Source organism: Xiphophorus hellerii, chromosome 15, assembly GCF_003331165.1.
Source record: "Xiphophorus hellerii strain 12219 chromosome 15, Xiphophorus_hellerii-4.1, whole genome shotgun sequence".
Classification (NCBI taxonomy): Eukaryota; Metazoa; Chordata; class Actinopteri; order Cyprinodontiformes; family Poeciliidae; genus Xiphophorus; species Xiphophorus hellerii.
Window position 1 is genome coordinate 2,036,684 of NC_045686.1, and position 24,595 is coordinate 2,061,278.

Sequence of the window (24,595 nt, forward strand, 5' to 3'; positions counted from 1 at the left end):
GACCAGGTGTTATTATTATTATTAGTTATTATGTATAATGAATAATTACTAGTAATGATTTTAATTATTATTTATTCTGTCCTGAAACCTAGGTAGAAGAAATGCAAAATAATAATAATAAATGCTATTTATTTAATAGAAAGATCAAACTTCAGCTTTATTTTGAAAGTGTTCACAGGAAGCGCTCATTTCCGACGTCATACCGGAAAAGCCGGTTTGACGTGCAGCAGAGCGGCTCGGACGTTGTAGTTTCGATGAGCTCTCAGATTGCGGCTCTCCTGTTCTGACTGCAGCAGCTTCCGTCACTCATGTAGCCGAACATGGCCCCTGCCAGCCGGGCTGTTGCTGTGGTAGCGCTGTCGCTGCTCTACCTGTGCGGTGGGATCATCTCCACGGAGTTCTTCTCCACGCTCACGCTGTTCAACAACGAGCTCCACAAGCAGGGATGCAGTTCGCTATCCGAGTGGGAGGACTACGCTGCGGACTGCGGTAAACCGCCTCTCTATCGCTTTCTCTCTACAGTTTGCCACGTCCTTCTTGGTCCAACTGTCACCCGGTTAGCTTAGCAGCTAATAGGCTAATAACAACAGTGACAGCTCAGAGACGCTGACTAAAGTCACCTCCGGCTGGATAACACGTCGGTGTTAACGAGGCCGGGGAGTTTATACATGTAGAATAAAGAGTAGTTTACTTCTTATATTACGTTTGATTAACTCAGCACAATAATCATCTTTCTTAATTGCATTTTTTTTTTTTTAAATGACAATCTTGGTCTTCTGGGGCGTTTTGCTGGTAATTGCAACATTTAGGTTTGCTGTTTCACAAAGATTCGGCTTTAAGGACATTTTGTTCTTGGAAATTCAAACAGTAGAGATTTTCTACAAATCTAAGCACACCAGGAACTACATCAGAAACTTACATCAATTCAAATATAACCAAACCATTTGTAAGAGATTTTTAAAGACAAATCTTTACATTTAACCACATAATATAGAATACAGTTTCAGTAGAGTAGTTAGTAAGTGTGAAGTTATTGCAAATAAAAATATGAAAACAGAGGTGCACATTTGACTTCAAACCCTTGATTTAATAGTTTGCAGAACTGTCTTTACACCATCATCTGTAAGTGTTTAGGGATGTGTCTCTTCCAGCTTTGCAGATTTTTATATTTAGAAGCTAAATTGTGTAAACTCAATTTACTCAATTAGATTTAGATGTATTTTTTCCTTCATTCAAATTGAAGCTTTAAACTTAAAATAGAGCTTTTTCTCTTAGTTTCTCTATGATGTATAAAAGAGATTTTTAGTTTATGTTATCTATCTTTATCTTCTTCTTGCATTCAGTTGTTATGTGGTCACCATTATCTTGCAGTGAGACAGTTCAAACCCCAGTTTTCTATGCGGAGTTTGCATACTCTTCCTGGCTGTGCGTGGCTTTCTCCCACAGGCCAGAAACCTGGATAGGTCACTTTGCTCCTCTGTTTTTAGATGAGTGTATTTGCATGACCTTTTGGTGCATCCTGTCTATCCCATGGCAGCCACCCTCCTGCAAGCCTGAGCAGCATTAAATGGCTAAAGAAAATCGATAATGGATATAATAGCTGGATTCAACGTTATTTAAATAAAAGCACTGCATTCTTATCAACACATGCCTCATTATTTTGTAATCCTTTATTTTAGGGCTAAAACGATTAATCGGATTGGTCATGATTAATTGATTGTTGAAATAGTCGTCAAGTAATTTAGTAATCAATTAATCATTAACTGGAACGTTCAGACTCAAAAAGGGACATTTGGTAAAAAACCAACATATTCAGAGCAGTAATTGAGCCAATTATTGTACAAAACTATTAAACAGTTTGCATTCAAGATAAAGAACACTGTTGTCTGTGAATATGTTTTAGCCAAAACTCATCAAGTGACCTAGTTGTAGCTTCACCGGGTTCAAATTTATTAAAGAAGTGTTATAAAGTAATGCTCTAGAATTTTAGACAGTAAAATATTTTTCTTATTTAAAAAAGGAATTGAATTTTTTTATATATTTGTGTCTTTTACTGTATTTCTAATATTGCAAAAGAAATTAATTAAAAGAGATTAATTGTCAGAATAACTGATTAATTGATTACTAAAATAATTGGTAGTTGCAGCCCTAATTACTCAGTATTGTTTTCGATTAGTGGCTGTTCAGATTAATCGATTAATCCGATTAATCATCAGTATAATCGATTGATTGATTACTGAAACTATTGGTAGTTGAAGCTGTACTATTTTTTAATTCATTTCCACTTTGAACATTCGGTGTGTAATGTCTAATTGAACATTTTGTCTCTGCAGAGTCTTCTGTTTTGCAGTTCGAGGATCCAGACTGCATGGAGGGAAGCAACCCGCCCTGCGAGTCGGTTTTCTCCCTCAACGCTGAAAAAATCCTGGTGAGCGCCACGCTGCACACTGATCAGATCTACCACTGCTTACTTTAAAAAAAAAAAAGCGGATTACATCCAGTGTATACCACTTAAACTCAGAAAACTCTGAGCTTTTAGCTACTGCTGAGTTGTAGCTTTGAAATTTCCTTTTCTGTTTATTACTGATGACTCATTTGAAAGGCAAATGGAAATAACTCAGTTTAATTTAATCTGCGTCAGGCATTCATTTATTAAGTTGAGCTTCTATTTTTAATAAACAAACTAAAAAATGTAGTGATGTCATCTGTTGATTTTAGATTGTTTTATGTTCGGGGGTGTGGTCCTTTGCGCTGATAGCCACACCCTGGACTACAAGCCTACCAGTGGTGGAGAAAGTACTCAAAAAATGTACTTAAGTAAAAGTACAAATACACAGGCAAAAATGTACTCAAGTAAAAGTCAAAGTACCACATTAACATTTTACTTAAGTAAAAGTAAAAAAGTACTGGCTTTTAAAAATACTTAAGTATTAAAAGTAAAAGTACTTGCTGAATACATAACCTAATCGCTAATATCATTAAGTGTGCCGATAGTATTTAATTTGAATACATCATAAATGTGCCATTTTAATAAACAATGTCACAGATTAAACATGTTCTTATTGTGTTTATTCTCTGTAAGAGTTTAGACTTAGATATGTGATTCTATGCATCATAATTTCAGGGATGGAAACATCTTATTTCCTGTCCTAACGTAGCATGAACTTCATTAGTGACATTTATTTAGAAAGAAATCCAACTGAAAGGGGATGGAACGAAGGTGTGGGGGGGAAGACATGCAATCGAGGAGCCACGTAGCAGAGTTGTAGTCAAGACCACTGAACACGAGACCAAGACCAGCGCCCTGCGCTACATGACACAATAAAATGAAGTGCACCTATCAAAATTGGTTCTCAGATTGATCTGAAAGATCCACATTTCCATAAAAACACCTAGATATAAATACTTAGAGCTGAAATATATTTAACCAGTATCAATTACAACTCATTTCATTCTGTTTTGCTTTCATCGCTGTGCTACAATCTGCAGAGGTCGCCTGCCATCCCTATAAAAATAACGCCCTGGGCGGTTGCCCATATTGCCCATGTCAGAAACCACAACTGTCTGCACCATTAAACCATGAAACATAGCAATTAACTGTAATTGCTATGTTACAATGTTAATGTTACAATTACAGTTGTAATTGTAACATTACAACAACACTATGAACACTGTCCAACGGCGCAACAAGCAGAAGGAGCACCATGACTGTTCTCATCCTCCCTCCCACTGCATGTTTGCCACCATGACAGGAGACAAAATCAATCAATGAGCATGCTCTGTGTTCATACGTTCAACTTTTACTTATTCGGCAATTAAATAAATGTGTGTGTGTGTGTATCATGGGCGTAGGTTTGGGTATGGACGGTCGTGACATGTCACGACCAATATTCAAGGGATATAAAATAGTCCCGACCAATTTTTGCCATATAAATTAAAAAAAAAAAAAACCTATGTATTTTTTAACAAAAACAAAATAAATAAACGAAAATCTACATTGATTAGTTTAATATTTCAATATACTACGCAGTGGTAGCATTCATTTTAAATGCTGGTGAGTTGGTGAGTAAGTTGTAAGGTCCCACCAAAACTTAGACCAAACCTACGCCCTTGGTGTGTGTATATATATATATATATATATATATATATATATATATATATATATATATATATATATATATATAGCTATTGCAGTGTATACAAGAACAAAGAACGGCTCTCAGTGAGGCTTCAGTCCCATCAACCTTAGTAAAGATCCGTCCAGAAGAATCGGATCGTTCCTGAATCAACACAATAATTCAGCGCATGAGTGACAACTTTTTTTCATCGCAGATGCAACATGTGTCTCAGTACAGCTAGCTTTGCTAGCATCACGTCCACAGATCTTACCTTTCTTTAAGCTTTCCTTCCAAGTGACGCTAAAAGTTGGACAAAGTCCCACCGTCTGTGAAAGCGAAGCGCTGCTGGTTTTACATGTCGTCATATCTTATGATTTATGCAGCTATTATCGATTAGTTAGACATCTTCTCCCGCTCAGAGGAAACCACTGCGCATGTCTGGAGCTCCGCGTGCTAGTAAAGGGGGAGGCGATGGGTGACAACAGACACTAAGTCACGTTATTGCTTGGATTTTACGGCGCCACCTTAAAGTCCCTGAACTTCATATTTTAACGGACAAAAAGAGAGCAGTGCGACTTGGATGTAACGAGTAACGCGACACTTTTGTAGAAATGTAGTGAAGTAGAAAGTACAGATACTTACTGTAAAATGTAGTGGAGTAAAAGTAGAAAGTACCCATTATTAAATCTACTTAAGTAAAGTACAGATACATGAAAATTGTACTTGAGTACAGTAACGAAGTACTTGTACTTCGTTACTTCCCACCACTGAAGCCTACCTTGATTTTTTTTAATGAACTTGCGACTATTCAAAGTCACCAGCGTCTGGATTTTGACATTTTATTTTATTATTCTAAAGAAATTAATGTTCATAGAGCTAAAACATAGCAGATGTGGTTAGTTTTTTTTCCAGATGGTTGTCTCTATTTGAAGCTGCAGAATAATAGCAGTAACAGTCAACACAATTGTGCATTTTAATGTGGTTGAAAAAAATTCAAAACTTTTAGAGCTGGAAAAAATACTTTAACTTCATTGAAAAACAATTTTGGGTGAAAAAAGCCTCCAAAAATTAAGCATTTAAAAAAAAAAAAGTGCTGAACATCTACCAGAAAACAAGATAAAACATTACCTTACCAGGACTACAACTAACGATTATTTTATTAATCAACTAATATGACGATTAATAGATTAATCAGATAAAATTGGCACATATTGCAGATTTTTCATTTAACCACTTACGCTTATTTTATGCAATATTAGGAATACATAAAAATACAAATAAACAAATAATGCTGTTTTCTAAGTGAGAGAATAAACATTTTATTGCCCAAAATGCAATAGCAGCATTTCTTTAATGAAAATGTACGACTTATGAAACTCAGAAAAAAGTTAGATTTTTTTTCTTGCAGATTTTTGACTTTTGGAGCTCAGAAACTTCCCAGTTTATGCTAGAAAATTTCCCAGTTTAATCTCAAAATGTTTGGTGAATATTTTCTCTCCCTTTTTCCTCTATCTAGTAGAAAAGAAGAGCATGTTGTATTGTGAAATGTTTTTCTGCCGTATCGCCCTTTGTTCAACGTTTTCCTGAAAAGGAAAAGTTCATTTTGTTTTTCTTTTGCTGTGAAGATGCCGGAAAAAGTCGACTGGAACAGCAGAAATGTATTTACTGTTGATCAGAGGCTCTTTAAAGGGTTTGAAATGATTTCTGTTTGTTTTTGTATCTTTAAATTTAAGGCCCAAAACAGGAAACTTTTATACATCCTACTCGCACAGGAAACCGATATGCCGTTTTGCGTTTCTGCGCGATATCTTTATGTTTCTCTCGTTTCTTCTTCCTGTGTCGATGTAATCGATCTGTTTTTGATCTCCCCACAGAACCAGGCCAAGTTGTTTATAGAGCAAAAAAAAATCCCCTTCCCTGTAGACAACCAAAACACAAACGAGGAACTGGGTGAGTTGATGTCCACATTTAAGAGGCTTTTAAAAAACTTTTTTACCTCTACTTTTTTCTTCCATCTGTAGCCATATGCTACGTTCTGATAGGAAACGGCCTTTATGACGAGGCCATTAAACATTTCTCCCTCTTACTTCAGGTGTGTGAGCATCTAACTTTAAATTCAGAACATGTAAAAGCATTTTATAATTCTCCAAACAGTGATATTCTTAAGAACATGCTTTGTTTTTGACGCAGAGCGAACCGGAGTTGGTCAGCGCCATCTACGGAAGAGGGATAGCTTACGGCAAGAAAAGCCTGCAGGTGAGTGACGCTTGCAAAATGCACAACATGTTTACAAGTTTTGTTTTACTGTGATGCCTTGTTTAAAGCTTTTTATAGAGTTCCAGCCTGTAAAATTTCAGTTTCAGTTACGTTTTGAGTGTGAATTTGATGTATTTTTAGTTTTATAGTTCTGCAAAAACCAAAGCAGCTTTCTAAGAGTTTCATTTCTTTGGAAGGAATCAAAATATCAGCAGGTTATTGTTGTAACACTAAATCTAATCCCAAGAATTTACATTCTAGAAAAACTTTAATTGCACTAATCACAACTTCTTTACCTTGTGTGTGTTTTGTTGTTTGTATTATCTTTAAGCCAGCATTAGGATGACCTTACACAATTGTTTTCTTTATGAATTTAATACAGATAAAACCAGGAGTTTCGATAAAGTGAATAAAGAAGTGTTTTTCACTCTGTCTGAATTTAAATCAGACGAACCTTTTCCTGTTTTAGGTCTGTTAAGTTTACCAAAATTATTTCTATTTGCTAAATGCAGCAATCATCTATGAAGGTGTGTTTGGGCCATTGTAGACAGAAAAAAGGAGTACATTTCTGGCAAAAAAACATGGAAATTTTGAGATCAATCTTAGAATTTTTTTTAGGAAAAACAAGGAAATTTTAGTCTGAAAAGTTGAATATTTCCTAGAAATTTTCTAGATACAAATGCGGAAATTTTTGAGCTCCTAAAGTTGAAAATGTTTGACTGTTATCAGAAGCTTGTAGAAAGAAACACAAAAAGTTTGACCCAATTATTCATTTCAAAGGAATGCTGCCAAGCACGGAGGAAATGGATGCAAACTTCAATAAATAAATCTAGAATTAAAACTGAACTTTTTCATTTTAAACATTTTAGTTAAACTGTAACTTCATCTTCCTACCAGGACATAAAGAACGCAGACCTGGCGCTGTACGAGCTCAACCGGGTCATCGCGCTCGAGCCGAACTGGCCCGAAGTCTATGAGCAGAGAGCCGAGGTGAGGCCTAAACAGAGGTCAAAGGTCACGGTGACAATAAAACAAACTGTTACTCCCATAAAAGATGATTTTCTTAAAGCATTTTTGCACATTGTTTTCAAAGTAAAGCTGCACATACTCTATGCATGATTATATTATAACATTATATGTGCAGGTTCTGCCTCTTCTGTTTGCAGAAATTACTTTAAATGTGGAAAAATATATATAAAAATAAAGTTTTTGCATATTCACTGCAAAAACACAAAATCTTACCAAGTATTTTTGTCTAGTTTCTAGTGTAAATATCTCAGTTCAGTTGAAATAATAAAAATAATAATTTACAAGCAACTTATTACGAAGATATAGGAGCTTGTTTTATGCCAATAATTTCTTAATATTGATTAAAAAGTTCTAGTTCAACTGTTTTTACACAAATGTTGTTATAAGTGAAGTAATCTGCCAGTGGAACTAGTACTTTTTCATAAATATCAATTATTGACATGAAACAAGCTCCTTTATATTGCTGAAAAGCTACTTTTCAGTCAGGTTCAGGTGTAGTAATATATTTGCATTAGTAGTAGACCATAAATCCTTGCTACGGTTGAGTTTCTTTGCAGTGTATTTGATGCAGAAGGTGAGTTGGTAGTTCAATACTGTGAAACCTGATCTGCACCGCTCCCCATGTTTTTGAAGATGTTTTACCAACCGTTTCCTCTTTGCGCCACTTTCTGCAGCTTTGTTGCAATGAACCAGGAAATTAGTTTTTTAAAATGCAGTTTAACTTTGTATAAACTCATCCATCTGGCAGTTTTTCTGCTTTAAATTCTAATTTCTACTTTTTTTTTTGTATTACTTTTAAAGAGATTAGTCCTCCGTTCTGATATTTTTACACATTTATTGTTCAGATTTTGTCGCCTCTGGGTCGGATCAGCGAGGCTCTGAGTGACCTCACCAAAGCCATCCAGCTGCAGCCGTCAGCTCGCCTCTACAGGCACAGAGGAACTCTGCTCTTTATTTCTGAGGTCTGACCGGCAAAAGTAACACATCTGCATGTTTGTGCTCCTGTTTTCACATGTGGATGATTCACATTTTTCATGCTCTGTCCAGGATTACGTTGCAGCCATGGAGGACTTCCAGAGCTCCTTAGAGCTGAAGAAGAATCAGCCCATCGCCATGCTCTATAAGGGCCTCACCTTTTTTCACAGAGGAATGCTGAAGGTAGGCTCATCCCAGATGCTTTCCGTAAGAGCACATGTGCCAAACTCGAGGCCCGGGGGCCAAATCCGGTCCGCCATTTATGTGGCCCTCTAGATTCTAGACTAAACTAATAAAAGTAGATTTTATCTGTTTACTGCCAAATTATATCAATTCCCTCCAGATTCTTGAGAATTATTGTTTAAATTCACACAAAATCAACAAATCCCTGCACTTTTTTCACTAATGCATAACTGGGACTTTATTGCAGATTTTTCTCAAAAATTGTCAAAAACTTTCTTACTTGTACTAAACAGCTGCTTCAGCTCTAATTGATGTCAGATTATAGTCCATGATCTATGCAGCAAGTAATGAAAAGTTGCAGTTACCATCATAAATAAGTGCAAATGTTGCAAATATTTCCAAGTTAGTACCACAAACACTTTTTTATTACAAAAAATCCCCAAAACAACCATGAAATCCTGGAGGGACTGAAAAGATGGTCAGTATAATTAAATTTTAAGAATTCATTATTTTTAACAGTTTAGCAGGGTTTTATCAACACATTCAGGCACAACCAGCCCTGTAGGAGCATTTATGGTCTTGATTTGGCCAAAATAAAAATGAGTTTGATACCGCTGAACAAGAGGAATAGATTTAGGACCAATAATCTGTCCCTTCTGAGTCTGTGTTATCAAATTTAACAAACCAAAATGTCACATAAGTTGCTTTTAAGCACATAGTTTCCAATATCTCACTGCTGGAAAGATAAATTATATGTTCAAAGAGACAGCAGGATATAAAAAAACCCAAAAAAACAAAGTCAGAATTAAATAAATTTAACGTTTCTGTTAATTTAACAAATTGTTTATTTAACAAATCTGTCTAAACATAGAACAAAGAGAGAAGATCTATTTTTACTTTTAAGATAATAATAAAATATTATTTGATATCAAGGTATAGTACTGTATTATTACCAATATAATGTTGGAGACCAAAGCACCAGAGTTTTATCATCCAGCTTTTAAAAAGAAGTAGCAATAGAGAGAAGAAAGAAACAATAAATCGTGGAAACTGGAATTATTTTAGTTTTAATTTATCATGTGATTAATTGATTTATTACTTATTGTGACAGGCCTAGCTGATATTTGTAAACAGTGCTACTGTCTTGCTAGGTCCCTCTTTAAAAGGAGATTTTAGATCTGAATGAGTTTTTTTTATCTGGTTAAATAAATGTTCTTATTAATGTAGAATGTACAAAAGAATCACTTTTATCTCCCTCTGTCATTTTTCTACTCTGTACTTTGCCTTTAATTATTGAATTACTGTACAAAGACACAACAGCTTAGGGAATATCATGCTCTGCCATTACTGTAACATCATTCTTGCATGAAACATTTTTTTTATACAAAATTTAACCAGCTGCTGCTTTGTTGAAGGTCCACTCACATCGGCATGCTGGATGCTTGAAACTAAAAGCAAAGCTGTTGGCTTGACCTGCTTTGTCATTAATTCACCTCATATTGATCAGAAAGCAGGTTGGGTTTATTAAAAGATTTTAAATTTATTTTCCAAGTTTCTACTTTTGCCTTAAAAACAAAAAAAGAAAGTCAAAGGCAGCGTACCTCATCCTGATCCTTCAGAACACTGTTAAATCCACACCGGTGCACAATTCAAAGATATCACAGCAAATAATGTTTGACAAAATTCCCTTAATTTCCTTACCCAGGTGATGCATGTATATGAAACCTTTATTTAATTGTGTGTGTCTCATTGAGATTAAAAACATCTTTTTTACAAAAGTTGGTCATTTATTAATCAAAACTACACCTTTTTCAATATGCTAAAATAAATTGAAACATAGGAAACCACGTGACGACAGTTTTATCTAAGCAAACCTCCAGAGCACTTTCAGTCTTGCTTCGTGGTTCAGAGGTGTTGATTTAAACTTCTTGCTGTTTTCAGAAATCACACAAATATGGCCTGAAGGCATTTTTGTCTCGCCTTCAGTCGTGACCATGCAACAGTTGTTTGATGAGAGTTGCCTCTGTGTATTGTCACCACAGCTTGGTGCTGTAATTTGCAGATTGTTTGCAACTTTGAGGGTAAAGGTTGTTCCACATCCTGTCTGGTTGTGTGCTAAACCACGAAATAAAATATTTTTGTCTGTACGCTTTCAATGCTGCACAGTCTCTGGAAAACCTATTAAATTGTAGAGTCTTATATAATGTCCTCTCTGTGATCATGCCTTTAGATTTGGGGTCTGAAACTTCCACATTGTACTCAGCATTTGGACTAAAGTGGTGGACTAAGAACACAGCCTTGAGGTACACCAGAGCTGAGACTGATGGTGGAGAATTTGTGACTTAAATTAAAACGTTAGGGATTTATTTCACTAATAAATTGTTCTAATTTATGTTAATGTTCACGGCATAATGGATGAACATTTCTGTGACGATGTGCTGAAGGTGGAATATTGGAAAGGGCAGGGGCTTCTTAAAGATACAGAGGCCCGATTTCAAGGCGTCAGATGCTAAGTCAATTTTATAAAGTCATGTTTAATATATACAGCATTTTTACAACAATAGAAGGTAATATAATTCCTTGATTGCGCTATAAAATGGCACAGTGTGCCTGGAAATGACATAATATGGCTACTTTAATTAACTAAATTGGTGGACCAGGGACACAGCCTTGGGGGACACCAAGGCAAAGAATTATGGGGGAGGATTTGTGTCTTAAATGGAAACTTTGGGGATTAATTTTAACAATAAATTGTCCTTTTCTGAGCAGCTGATGCTTTTTATTTTACAAAAATGCTTTAATTCAAGCTAAATCTTTTCAATTTTTCATTAAGAAATCTTTCTGCAAATAAATAGAGTTGTATTATGGGTATGTGACGATTTCTGCTTTTAAAACATGAAAAACCTTGATTAGATACTGTTTATTGGTAGTAATATTGACCTTTTGATTTCAATTTGAGTCTATTGCCTGTTTACACAGATTAGACAGTAATTTGTAACTTTGTATGTATATATACAGTATATATTTATATACATATATGTACATGTATATGTGTATACACATCTTTGTGGCTTTTATCACTTCAGCTAAACTGCGACTGAACCATTTCCTGGGGAAGCCCTGTGAAGCACCTACTGGCAGCTAAGCCTTAACCACAAATAACAACAACAACGCCACTACTGGTGCTTTAAACACCAGTCCACTGTTATCGCGACAGGAAGTTCCCTGTGGACGGTTTTATCTTTTCAAACTGCAGCTGTGGCGATTGCAGAGAATGTGTCCTCTATCTGATGACCCCGTTCTCTTCATGGACGCATCAAACACTCTGAAATTGATTTATGGACCAAGTTCACAGTCAGTAAATCATTGAATGGTGCAGTATTTGGCAAGTAGCAGCATGCAGCAGAAGGCAGAGATGACTGTGCTAATTTCAACGTCTCCTGTTCAGCCAGCATTGATCTACTGACACACTATTGCCAGCACAAACTGTTTGTTTCTTCCACAGGGTAAATTCACAGAAAATGGAAGATTTTGTTTCATTTATTTATTTTAAACAGTTTTTTAGACAAGAAAACAAACAATCAGTAGGACAAAACAAAACATGCGCACACGTAACCAAGAACCAAGATGATTCAACTTTGAGTCCACCATTATGTCCTTTCAGTTTGGCTGTTGTCATAACAAAATGTCTCAGTTAGGGATGCAAATAATTACTCAACATACTATTAATTGTCGATTAATGGTTTAATAAATTAAAATTAGTTGCAAAGTTAGTGTAGTTTGGCCTCCATCCAGCAGAGGGCGCTGCTGGCCATCCCTAAGCGGAGCCGTTGAGATATTTTATTAAAATTAAACTTTGCTCCAGTTGCACTAGAAACTGGACCAAAAATACTAGGTGAGATTTTGTGTTTTGCAGTGCAGTTTGAGTGTTTCCTCATGGTGTGTGTTGTTTTTTCTTCGTCAGGAAGCCATCGATTCATTCAAAGAGGCTTTGAAGTTGAAGTCTGACTTTATAGATGCGTATAAAAGCCTCGGACAGGCTTACAGGTCTCCTTTTTTTTTCTTTTAAAGAAACTCATTCCACTTTTCCACTTTGCTATGATGAAAACCAGCGTTGCTTCTCCTTTTTTCCTCTCCCTTCAGAGAACTGGGAGATTTTGAATCAGCAATGGAGAGTTTCCAGAAGGCACTCATGCTGAACCAGAACCACATCCAGTCTCTGCAGCTCCGAGGCATGATGTTGTACCACCACGGCTCTCTGCAGGAGGCCATCGGGAACTTCAAGGTTTAGAAACACTCACCGCTTTACGCCGCACCACGGTCAGCAGAGTGAACCTAACTTTGTGTTTGTTTTCCCACAGAGATGCCTCCATTTGGAGCCCTACAACGAGGTGTGTCAGTATATGAAAGGGTTGAGTCATGTGGCCATGGGTCAGTTCTATGAGGGCATCAAAGCTCAGACTAAAGTCATGCTGAACGACCCCCTGCTGGGACAAAAGGCCAGCTCCGAATACCTCAAAGTGAAATACCTCCGAGGTGAGTGGGCCTGCGCTTTCACACACACACTGAAGTAAAAACAGTGACTGTTTTGTAACACCAACACCTCTGAGGGTCAGAGTTGTGTAAGTTGGAAATTTCTCAGTATAAACAGCAAGACTGGAGTAAAGGAAGACAGATCAACCTAAAAACCGAGATTTCAGTTCAGGTAAAGTGAACCCTGGTGCAGTTTGAAAGCATATGTGAACCACAAGTGGACTGGATACCGCTCCAAAAGCAGGAAGCGAACTATAGCGCAGTGCATTCTGGGTAAACACAACCAAAACAAATGTGTTAGCTTAGGACTACAGGGAGAAATGGCTTGTAGTTTATTACCAAAGACAAGAGAGAAATCTTACAACCTCCAAAATCTGACTCTCTCTTCTTCAGAGGTTTTGTGTCGTTTCCATCAGTAGTTCTTGGTGCAGCGCCACCACTGGTCAGGAAGGGAACATAACTTTCCAATTAGTTTGGTTTGTTTTGACAGTCATGAAATGTAATAAATATTCCAATTCTGGTCCCCAGTCGAGGGTACCGCCAGACTATCAGGTGTGGAAACACACCTTAAAAAACTCATACCTTAACTGTTGACAAATGTAAAATAAATGTAGTTGAAAGTTGGAATGGGCATTCATTGCATCGTTTATCATGAAAACTGTATCCGTACAGCAATCAGAGTCATTGTCCTGGTACCAAAAAGAAGCCTAACAGAAGCTATGTTTTCTTCCAGTTGGCATTTGAATTTTGAGCAAATCTTCAAAACGTCGCAAAATTACACATGACTGTAATAAATAAGAAGCAGAGGTTGCAAAATACCATGGAATTAGCATTTCAGAAACATTGAGTCCTTCCCTCCAAACTGGAGGTTTGGATTTTGAAATTTTTCTGAATTTTGTGCCTCTGGTAAGGCATAGACCCAATAGTGGGTAGGAGAAACTTATTCTACAGATGTGCTTCCACTTTAGCTGATTAACTCTTTTTCAAAACATTCTCTCTTATTATTCTGATATTTAACAGCCTTAGTAATCCTGACTGATCTAAAACAGTTAAAGTTTCATCTAAATTTAAATCCAACAGTGAGAAATGTAAAGTTATATCTGGTCTTAAATGCAATTTATTGAGCTGTTTTGTTTTTTGTTTTTCCTCCAGAGTATTCCCGTTACCTGCATTCCCACCTGGATATCCCTGTAGCGGAGTACAACGTGGACCAGGACTTACCGGGGAATTTTAAGAACCACTGGGCCAAAAACCTGCCGTTTTTAATAGAGGAGTATGAGGAACAGCCCGGCCTGCAGCCACATATAAAGTAGGTGTGATGCATTCATGACAGCAGATATGACTGCAATTAACAACTATTTTAGTAATCGATTATTCTGACGATTAATCGATTAAACATATTTGGAATATTCTGCAGATTTTTCACTTAACATCTTAAGTTTTTATGCAATATTAGAAACACATTAAAAGAGGAAAATGAACAAATAATTCAGTTCATTTATAGATGAGAGAATAAACATTTTGTTGCCTAAAATGCAGTCGCTTAGCATTCAATTAGTGAATTTGACCCAGGTGAAGCTAAAACTGTATGAGTTTTATTTTTTATTGTTTTGTTTAAATTAAATGTAGTTTAATTATTGGTTACTCTTGTCTAGGTTATTTCTAATCTATTTTATTAGTTGTCTTTTAAGGAACTCTCCAATATTTATCTTGAAAATTGGAAAAATAGCAAGAATCCTCTTCATTGCTAAGATTGTGAGCACAAAGAATTTGAGTTTGGTTCCAAGCACTCACAGTGTACAGACATTAAGTATAATTACATGAAGTTCAGAAATAAAGTAGTCAATAAAAGGAACAGTATGTACATGTGCATGGTCCAAATTGGAAAAAGAACTTCAGAAATCCTGATTAAAGTTGATTAGGGTCATTTTGAACCGTACAAAAACATACTCTGATGGTTTTAATCCACCATCATTTCCTCAAGTTACTTCATGCTCACGTTAATCAACTGAAGCTTGACATTTACTAGACTTCCTGAAAACCTCATTTTAAACATCATGAAGCAACTTCATCCGTCGTGTCTTTGATCCTCAGAGACGTTCTGCCTCAGAACTTCGACAGCTACAGCACCGAAGTCCAGAAGCTGATCTGCACGGCCGACCATCTGGGCTCGCTGATGCAGTACGACACGCCTGGGTTCCTACCAAACAAAAGAATACACAGAGGTACCGACGATTCCGTCCTAAAGTCACAGATCAAGCATTAGAAAAGCGATAAAGTAAGAAGCGTTTCTTTTCGTTTTGTTTTCAAAGCGATGGGGTTAGCGACGCTGGAGGTGATGCAGGCGATGCACCGGACGTGGAGCAGCTCCAAAGTGCGAGTTAACGGAAAGACCCGGCAAATGCAGTGGAGAGACATGTTTGACATAGCCGTCAAATGGAGGAGGTCAGAAAAAAAAACCTCATTCACTTTATGGGTTTGTCTGATATTTCTAAGAAACTAAGAGAGAAAACATTTTCATTTCTTAATGCTTAGACTATAGTAAATGCTGTAGAAAATCTGCAGATCTGTAAATTATTTAAGCAGTGCACTTAGGCGTTCTGTGCAAAAGATAAAACTAAAGAGATGAAAGGAATAAATGACCATTTTATTGAGATTAACATCAACTTCTATTCTGTTGCTCCTCAAATTGTTTAAGTAACTGCAAGACTTTTGCAATAATCTGCATGAGAAATAATTCTTTTTACTTTTTCAAATTCTTTTATGCTAGGAATTTAGATTTTTATGAGTTACAAAGTCAAACTTTTTTGACTTTTGAAACTCCGAAATGTGTAATTTTTTTTCTTGAAAATTTCTGAAATTGATCTCGGAATTTGAGTTCTTTAAAATATTATAGATTTTAACTTTCTTTTTTTCCTAGAAAATTTGTGAGATTATTTTCAAAATGTGATTTTTTTTTTTCTTGGAAGTTTTTGACTTTTGGGGCTCAAAAATTGTATTTTTTCTAGAAATTTCTGAGCTTATTCTCAAAATCTCTGAGGTTTTTTGACAGAAATGTTCTACGTTTTTTATCTACAATGGCCCTAATTTGCCATCTTAGATTTTAAGCTTTTTTTTTTTTTACACTTTTACTGATACTTGAAATATATTTACCTGAAAGATGTTACCATTGATTTGCTCTCATCCTGCCATATTGCTTTAAGAGCTTGTCCCCCGGGAGCAAGATCTTAAAGCAAATAACGCCACATTAATGAATAAATCTCTTATTATTGTGCTGCTAAGCAAGTAGAAATAATTTTGGTGATTCTAACTGACCTAAAACCAGAGAATTTTGTTCTGATTTAACCTCAAACAGTGAGAAAAAAAATGTGAATGTGTCTTTTTTTGGTGTATGTAAACTTCGGGTTTCAACTGGATGGTTTTATTTTTGTATATCACAGAAATCTTACTTTTTACTGTGACGTATTCCTGAGTCAGTGCACTAATCAGGTTTTTTCTGTTCCTGCAGGATCGCAGATCCGGACCAGCCGGTTCTGTGGTTGGATCAGATGCCAGCCAGGAGCCTCAGTCGAGGCTTCAACAATCACATCAATCTCATCAGGTTGCAACGTGGACAAATTTCACCTTCACAGAAACTTTAAAGTCCTTTAATCTGAAGTTTTCTCTGTTTCCTTTCTCCTCAGGGGTCAAATTATAAATATTAGATACCTGGCCTACTTTGACAACATCCTAGAGTTTATTAAAGACAGAATATTAGTGTACCATGGGTAAATTACACCAAACGTCCTTTCAATTTTGTTCACAAACTATTTGTATGTAAGACCATTGTAGAAAAAAGGAGTAAATTCCTGCCAAAAGTTCAGAAATTTTTTTATTGTCAGAAATTTTCTAGAAAAATCTCTGAGATTTCTGAGATCCAAAAGTATAAAAGTTCTGAGAAAAAAAAAACTTTGAGATTTTTAAGTTAATCTCAGGAATTTTCCAGTAAAACCCCCCCAGAAATTTGAAAATTTGGGGGGGGGGAAATGATGCCAATAAGCAAAATTCAGGACTTTTGAAACTCAGAAGGTATCCAGAAGCCAAACATTTTTCATTTTTAAAAGTCAGAAATTTCCTAATTTATTTTCTAGAAAATTATCAATTTTTTGAGCTCTGAAATTTCTACGTTTATATATATATATATATATATATATATATATATATATATATATATATATATATATATATATAAACGTAGAAATTATATACTTCATAGAATTATATATATATTATATATATATAATTCTCTTAATTTCTGAGTTTCTTTGAGCAAAGTTTAGACTTTTTAAGCTCAGAAATGTCCATGTTTTTTGTAGAAAATTTATTAGATTAATCTCAACACTTGGCAGAAATTGACTTTTTTTCTACCTACCTACAATGGCCTTATTTGCAGTTGTAACAAAGACAATTCCTTCTTTTTATTAAAAAGTTATTTTGTCCATCTTCACCAGGGCGTACAACCCAAGAGGCCTCCTGGAGGTCCGCCAAGCACTTGAAAATGTTAATAAAGTAGAAGATTTGCTGCCAATAATGAAGGTAAGAAAGAATCAATCGATTAATGTTTTATTAGATTAAAATTAAGTCCAATCGATTAACTAAAAACGTCCACTTAGACCTGCTTTTAGTGTTGTAGTTTGGCCGCCATCCAGCAGAGGGCGCCGCTGGTTATAATGAAGCACAGACTTCATTATAGAAACAAAGATGGCGTAGCTATACTGTAGTAGAACGGAAAAGAAACAGTCCAAACAGAGTCCGGTTAGGGGTTAAAAATCGCTTCATGCGGTTCTTTTTAGAAATATAAACACTTAGTAAGCTCTTTGAGTTATCAAAAACTAACGATTTGCTATGAAAGGGAGGATAATACGGCAGAAAAGCGGCCGGGATGGAGAATACTTGTAACATGATGGGAAAAAAACATGGCGCCAATATGTATGTTGATTTTGAGGGCTGTTGTGAGGAGAATCACTTATTAGAGTGAAGTTTTAACATTTCTTCAAGAGCAACAGACGGTATTACTGTATGAATATCTCTCTGTATATTGGAAATCAAGTTTTTCACATATTTTTCGTTATATTTTATAGTAGGTTTAAAATATGAGAACAAGTTTTTGTTTAGTCAGTCAGTATTTAACACAGCTGACACAAAATGTTAAAATGTAATGATTTTTTAATTCAGCATATTATGGAAAGACAGTCGGCTCTGGTGTTTTTGAGAAAATGGCTGCTTATCAAAAAATTGTTACTCGATCGATAAGATCAATGAACTTTAGATTAATCGATCATTTGCATCAGTAGTCAGACAGTTGATGGTAAAATGTGGTTTTAATGTGACAGTTTGAGCAGTGAAATTCCAGGATTGTTGGTTGTGTGTTTATTTCCTGAAGCAGTTTAACAGTAAAACCAGAGATGGATTCACTGTGAACTCCAAGGTGCCGAGTGTGAAGGATCCTGGGAAGGAGTATGACGGCTTCACCATCACCATCACCGGAGACAGGTAACACCTGACGGAGCCGGACGGTCTCAAGGCCTTCAAACACATTTTTCTGTCCAGTGAGATTTTATATTTGATTCATTTTTTTTTTACAGCAGAATGAACATTTGCACTAAAATTGGGAAACATGAAATCTGTTTCAGTTTTAACCACTAGGTGTCACTGCTTCCCACAAACGGCAGTCTGTAATAACTGAAGTAAATATTATACACTCAGCTGAACTATATAAGTCCAAGAGCACCAAATAAATGTTTTTCTGTGGTTTTAGACTACAGAAATAAAAATAATTTTGTTCTATGCCGACTTATTTTCTTTAGGTTTGTTACAGTGGTTTATATTTATTATTTAGGTAGTTTTCATTCTGCCTGAGCAGAAAAAATAAGATTAAGAAAAGTTATTTGATCCTGATTGGTGCAGGACAGTAATAATCTGACCTAATTGTCCATCCATCCGTTCATCCATCCATCGGTTTTTTCTTCCATCCATCCAACTATCTGTTTTTTCAGGGTTTTTCACTCACTTACTCATTCGCTCGCTCGTTTTTTGTCTTTTTTTACAGCCTCCATATTTCAATCCTGGCCATTGTAGAAATATTTGCCTTAAGTTCTTAGTTCAAACTATTTAAACCTAAAAACTTAACCCAGAAACCAGGGTTATATATATTCTTATATAACCCTGGAAATATAAGATCATGAAAGTATTAAGTCATGTTTGTATGAATTTGAAGTTTCCTGTTGGCTTATGTTGCTTTTCTATTCGTTCTGTTAGGGTGGGGAACATGTTGTTCTCTGTAGAAACCCAGACGACAGAAGAGCGGACGCAGCAGTACCAGTCAGAGATCGAGAACATCTACAAAGACCTGACAGTCAAAGGGAAGGCGCTGATGCTGTCCACCGAGCTGGGGGTGAGATTTACCACCAAACGCTTTTCTCTAAAAACGAAACAAATACGCAGTCAATTTTACAGACAGCAGGAGAAAGTAAAAATGTTTTCCGACATGTGGATGTTTAACAAACATGTCCTTAATCTGGACGGTTGCAGAAAGCATCACACTTCTTCCTGTTTTTTTTTTCAGGACGCAGATGCAGTGTGCAACCTGATCCTCTCTCTGATTTATTACTTCTGCAACCTCATGCCTCTATCCAGAGGATCCAGGTGAGTTTCAGTCAAATACATTAAAATCTGCATTTGTTGAAAAGCAAAACGTGGTATCAGTTATCGGCTGATGTTTTTGTCGTCAGTGTGGTGGCGTATTCGGTGGTGATGGGGGCGCTGATGGCCAGTGGGAAGGAGGTCATCGGTAGAATCCCAAAAGGAAAGGTAAACATCACAGCAAATAAATAAAACCAGAAATTTACACACAAAATATTTAATTATCTATTGATTTATTTCAAACAGACAAAAAGAAAAAACACAAACAAATAATCATTCCCATTGATATATATCATTTGTTGGAAAAGTATGGAGGAATTTTTCTGCCATAATCCAAGAGCACACATTTTTATTTTGAAAGCAGGACTTCATATCTTTCTTCTCAAAACTTGTAGTGCTTGTACTCAAACTTCTCCTTGCGCTCACACTCAGTCTCTGTTCGGACTCTCCGCTCGCATTTGGAAACGCCTTTTGGCACAGTCGCCTGGCAACCTCTCAGCCAATAGAATGAAAGTCTTGTACTGGGTGCGTTTGTTTCCTTCTAATGGGTGCTCCTGTGTGGCTACTATCGATTATAGCAACCTGCGCCACCCACTGGATGTAGGGAGAAACAACAACGTCAGCGTTCTGCTCTGTAGCTCACTAAACATCCTCCAGCAGTTTGCTACTGACCACTAACACCCTTCTGATCTCCGGCAGGAGTTTGTTCACCCAATCAACTCTCTACATCCAGTGGGTGGCGCAGGTTGCTACAATCAATAGTAGCCACAGTCAATCTTAAATCCAGAGGGATGGATAGTTTTTTTGTTCAATCATTAGAAATTGATCCTTAATTTATTATTTTTTTCTGCCTTTATTTGATTCAGTTGGTAGATTTTGAAGCCATGACAGCGCCAAGTCCAGAAAGTTTCAGTAAAACAGCAAAGAGCTGGATGAATCTAAAAAGGTACGATTAGAAAACGATCGCTTTCGTTTGTTTTTCTGAAAGTCCAGTGCGACTCTAACTCTTCCTGTTCCCAGTTTACCCAGTTGGTACCGAAGTCTTCCGTCTGTAGCAGAGACCTTTCCGTCCATCAGAACGATGATCGAGGTCCTCAACACAGACTCGTCTTCACATTGTCCAAAGAAGTCTTAAAACATCTTCCAACGCTCAGAGAAATCTGTCAAATAAAGTCTTAACAACGGAGCTTCTGCACAATAACAGTAAAGGGATAAACTTCTACATCCCAAACAAAACAGGACTGAAAAGATCCAAAAATATTCTAAATTCATACCAAAAAGTAAACCTTGATCTCATTTTTGGAATATTCTCAGTCTTACCCTTATAAGTATTTGTTTACCATCACTCTTTGCTTCATATTTATTATAACTTGACATATGACGTGCTTCAAAATGAGCGACAGTCTTTGTAAAACATATTAGCTGCCTCTTAATAATGAACACAAAGATAGTTAAAGTTGATAGTTAAAGTGCTGCTCTGGTTTGAATCTTATTAAATAAACACTGTTCCAGATAGTAGTTTTATTTGTTTTTACCTCAATATCAAGCTTTAAACAGATCTTTCAGTTTTCACTGCAAAAGTACAAAAGTTTGTCAAGCATTTTTGGTCTAATTTGTAGCGAACCATCTTAGTTCACATGAAATAATAATAATAATAAAAAAACTAACTTACAAGTATCTTTTCAGCAAGATATAGAAGCTTGTTTTAATTAAATAATTGCCTAATATTGATGGAAAATTCTAGTTTCACTGGCACCGTTACCTAGCAACACCAGCCAAGCCCAGCCCGTCACCTAGCAACCGAGTCCTAGTTCCACTGGCAGATCATTTCACTTTTAACATGGGAAAATGTCTTGTTTTAAGTGAAATAATCTGCCAATGAAACTGGAACTTTGTCAACAATATTAATGAATTATTGACTTAAAACAAGCTCCTCCTTATGAGTTAGTTTTGTCTTATTTCAGGTGTTTTAAGATATTTGAACTTGAAACCAGACCAAAACATATTTGGTAAGATGTTGTATTTGTGGTTTTGTTTGGGATGTAGAAGCGATTTTGTCTGCCTTTGCTCTTCCTCTGCTTCGTTGGCCTGAAGCACCCAAAGCACAAAACCCATCCGCATGAGGAACCCTCTGAACTAAACCTCATTTTAAAATGCCTCAACTGTAAAATAGGTGCTAGAAATATTTTAGGTTTAGGGCAGCATCTAAAAAACAAAATGGAAAAAAACAGTTTCATTTGAAAGTGCAGACTGTAATTGGCACTTTAAAATCTTCCTTGTGGACACAATCAATCAAGTCGATCAGCAGAGAAAAGTTCGGAGGATTAAAACCATTTGGAACAACTTTCAGGGCTACTGAATTTTCCTTGGGATACTTGAAGCAGTCTTTTTATTTTTCTCAGCACTTACAATCACTTTTTAAAAATTTTCTGGTTTTATGCATCACTCGGAGATGTTGGAGGACTAGATAAAAATGTATTTGTAATCTTAAATCTGCTTCTGATAGCTAATATATAAATGTTTAACTCAATCAGATGTGTTCCCTAAATTTTTATGGGCTTATTTAGATAATTTAATACAATGTGTATTTTTGCTAAAAATAATCTGCTATTTAATCAGAACAGTATTCTTATTCTGATAATTTTATACAAAATAATAGATGGATTGATCTGCATTCAGAGTAGTTATATAATTTATACGGTTTTTTTTCTCAGTATAACGAGATTCAAACTTTTAAAAATTAGTTTCTCATTAAAACATGAAGTTTCATATCTCATATCAAGAAAGTATCATTTTAATGAAATGCAAATTTAAAGTGAGTTTCTAACGGGTTTTTCTTTATAGCGAGTTTCTCAATCCGACGAGATAAAAAATTTATTTCTCGTTAAAACGGGAAGTTTAATATGTTATAACAAGTTTTTTGTCTTAAGTTTCTCATAAGGAAATGCAAAACTCGTAAAAACCAAGAGTTTCTTGTTGGAATGGGACGTTTCATATTGTGCTATAACAAGATGCAAAATTTGTTGACATTAGTTTTAACTGGAGTTTCTCATCATAATGTGATGTAAAACTTGTAAACACAAGAAACTTTCTTGTTTTAACCAGATACTGCTCCTGAATTTATTTCCAAACTCTGACTGTTAAACATTTCCATACTTTTCCATTTAAATTTGGCATTTATTTTAAAGTTTATGTCCTCTAACATCTCTGACTGCTTGATCTTTAACATCTAATCTTAACTATGGCAAGAAGGCTAAATTTATATTTTCCTTTACAGTAATTTCCCAATTCTTAATTTTTAGGTTTAGAGAAGACTTTTGTTTTATAATCCCTGAGAATCTTGATCAGATTTTAATTTTGAATATTGGAGGAACAGATTGAGATGGTTTGAAAGAAATAAAGAAAGCAGAAATATGACTTAATTGTCTCCAAAATGAGATGTTTTGAACTATCCTCTCAATCATATAAAAGCATGTCTGAAGCCGTAATGCTGTGTATGCCACCGTTACCCGACTTAAAGCACAAGGAAGCCGTTCTCTGAAACTTTCCTGTGATTATTGAAGCCTTAAATAATAAATTTGTGAAAACTGAAAGTCAATATAATCCTGCAGTACTAACATCATCAACCTGATTTGTTTAAAAGATCTTATTAATTTATTTGATGCATTACATACAGTCAGAAACTTCTCCTTTTCCTCTAATTTTCTGTTTGTGCTTTCTGGTTGTAATCATTTCCTGTTTCCTGGACATCTAGTAATTAACTGCTTCAGTGGGATTTAGAGTTAGAGGGGAGAAAATCTTTCAATATTACTTCCTAAAACTTGAAGGGATGAGTTTTTCTTATTGAATGAATGTTAAACAGTCAATAAAACTGGGCTGGAATTTCACTTGTCTCTGATTATTTTTGTTTTTGTAGTCATGAAAACTGAGAAATAGTTTCTCATTTAGAAAAAAACATTTTTTAAATTGCAAATCTGTAAAAATAAACATTTTTTATTATGGGGTAAACATCTGAAGTTAATTGCAATATTAAAATTTCTACACATCTACAACAAGCACCCAACATTTCATTATTATAGCAATATATCTTACATAAGTACAGTAAAATAGGTTGTTTATATACTTTCTTGAGTACCATTCCAGTGAATGACTTGAGTGAGAGTTTCAGGTAAATGTGGGTTAGGCAATTTGACATTTTGGAGAAAAATAATTGTTTTATATAAACACTGCAATTTAAAATAAATTCTAAAATGTTTTGGTGCTAGGATGAGGTGGGATCTTTTTTGGCTGTGTTGAAACTTTTATTTCTCAAAATTACAAACACTTTTTGCATTACATGATCAACAAATAATTGACTGGTGCAAACCACAAAGAAGAAAACAGGTAGTCGCTGGAGAATCATGGTATGTCATGTTTTTTAATGACTTATTGGATTAGCAAATTTATTCATGCATGATTTTAATTGTGTTTCTTATTTAGTGAAAACACAGCAATTGCTAAAGTTAGTTTTTTCTACATTAGTGGAATATTGGCAAAGTTTTGCACACATTTGTGATGGAAACACTACTGCAATATTGTCAAGAGAAGCAACCTAGTCTGATTGAAAAAAATGGTCACACAACTGAAAAATTGCACCCACTTTGTCTAGATTATTAGTATTTTTATAATCCTTGACTTCAGACATAAGCCAATCTACCTATGGAGTTAGAAGACCCAGCAAAATTTCATCCATCGATCCATTTTCTTGCACCCTTATCTCTAGTGGGGTCTGCAGGGGTGCTGGTGCCCATCTTCAGCGAGACATTTCAGGTGAGACGCGG

The 24,595-nt window shown here is 35.6% G+C and overlaps 1 protein-coding gene across 2 annotated transcripts; it reads left to right on the forward strand.

Moving 5' to 3' along the window:
* The first annotated feature begins 231 nt into the window (after positions 1-231).
* Positions 232-21,430, forward strand: ttc13 (tetratricopeptide repeat domain 13). 2 transcript variants are annotated; one of them, XM_032586177.1, is made up of 23 exons: positions 232-489; positions 2,334-2,428; positions 5,993-6,068; positions 6,140-6,210; positions 6,309-6,374; positions 7,272-7,364; positions 8,249-8,365; positions 8,451-8,561; positions 12,526-12,608; positions 12,705-12,846; positions 12,923-13,097; positions 14,247-14,403; positions 15,189-15,319; positions 15,407-15,539; positions 16,603-16,695; positions 16,778-16,861; positions 17,585-17,669; positions 18,517-18,626; positions 19,392-19,527; positions 19,699-19,778; positions 19,865-19,943; positions 20,642-20,721; positions 20,796-21,430. In XM_032586177.1, exons 1-23 carry the CDS (start codon positions 321-323, stop codon positions 20,908-20,910), a joined length of 2,481 nt encoding a protein of 826 aa, XP_032442068.1. In that variant the 5' UTR covers positions 232-320; the 3' UTR covers positions 20,911-21,430. The 2 variants fall into 2 exon arrangements, with proteins under 2 accessions (XP_032442068.1, XP_032442069.1); XM_032586178.1 differs by having other exon boundaries at positions 18,520-18,626.
* The last annotated feature ends 3,165 nt before the right edge of the window (positions 21,431-24,595 follow it).

Coding starts and splice junctions, on each gene's coding strand:
- ttc13 (XM_032586177.1), top strand. CDS start 321: ATGGCCCCTGCCAGCCGGGCTGTTGCTGTGGTAGCGCTGTCGCTGCTC. Junction 16,696..16,777: donor AATCACATCAATCTCATCAG/GTTGCAACGTGG, acceptor CTTTCTCCTCAG/GGGTCAAATTATAAATATTA. Junction 18,627..19,391: donor ATCACCATCACCGGAGACAG/GTAACACCTGAC, acceptor TCGTTCTGTTAG/GGTGGGGAACATGTTGTTCT.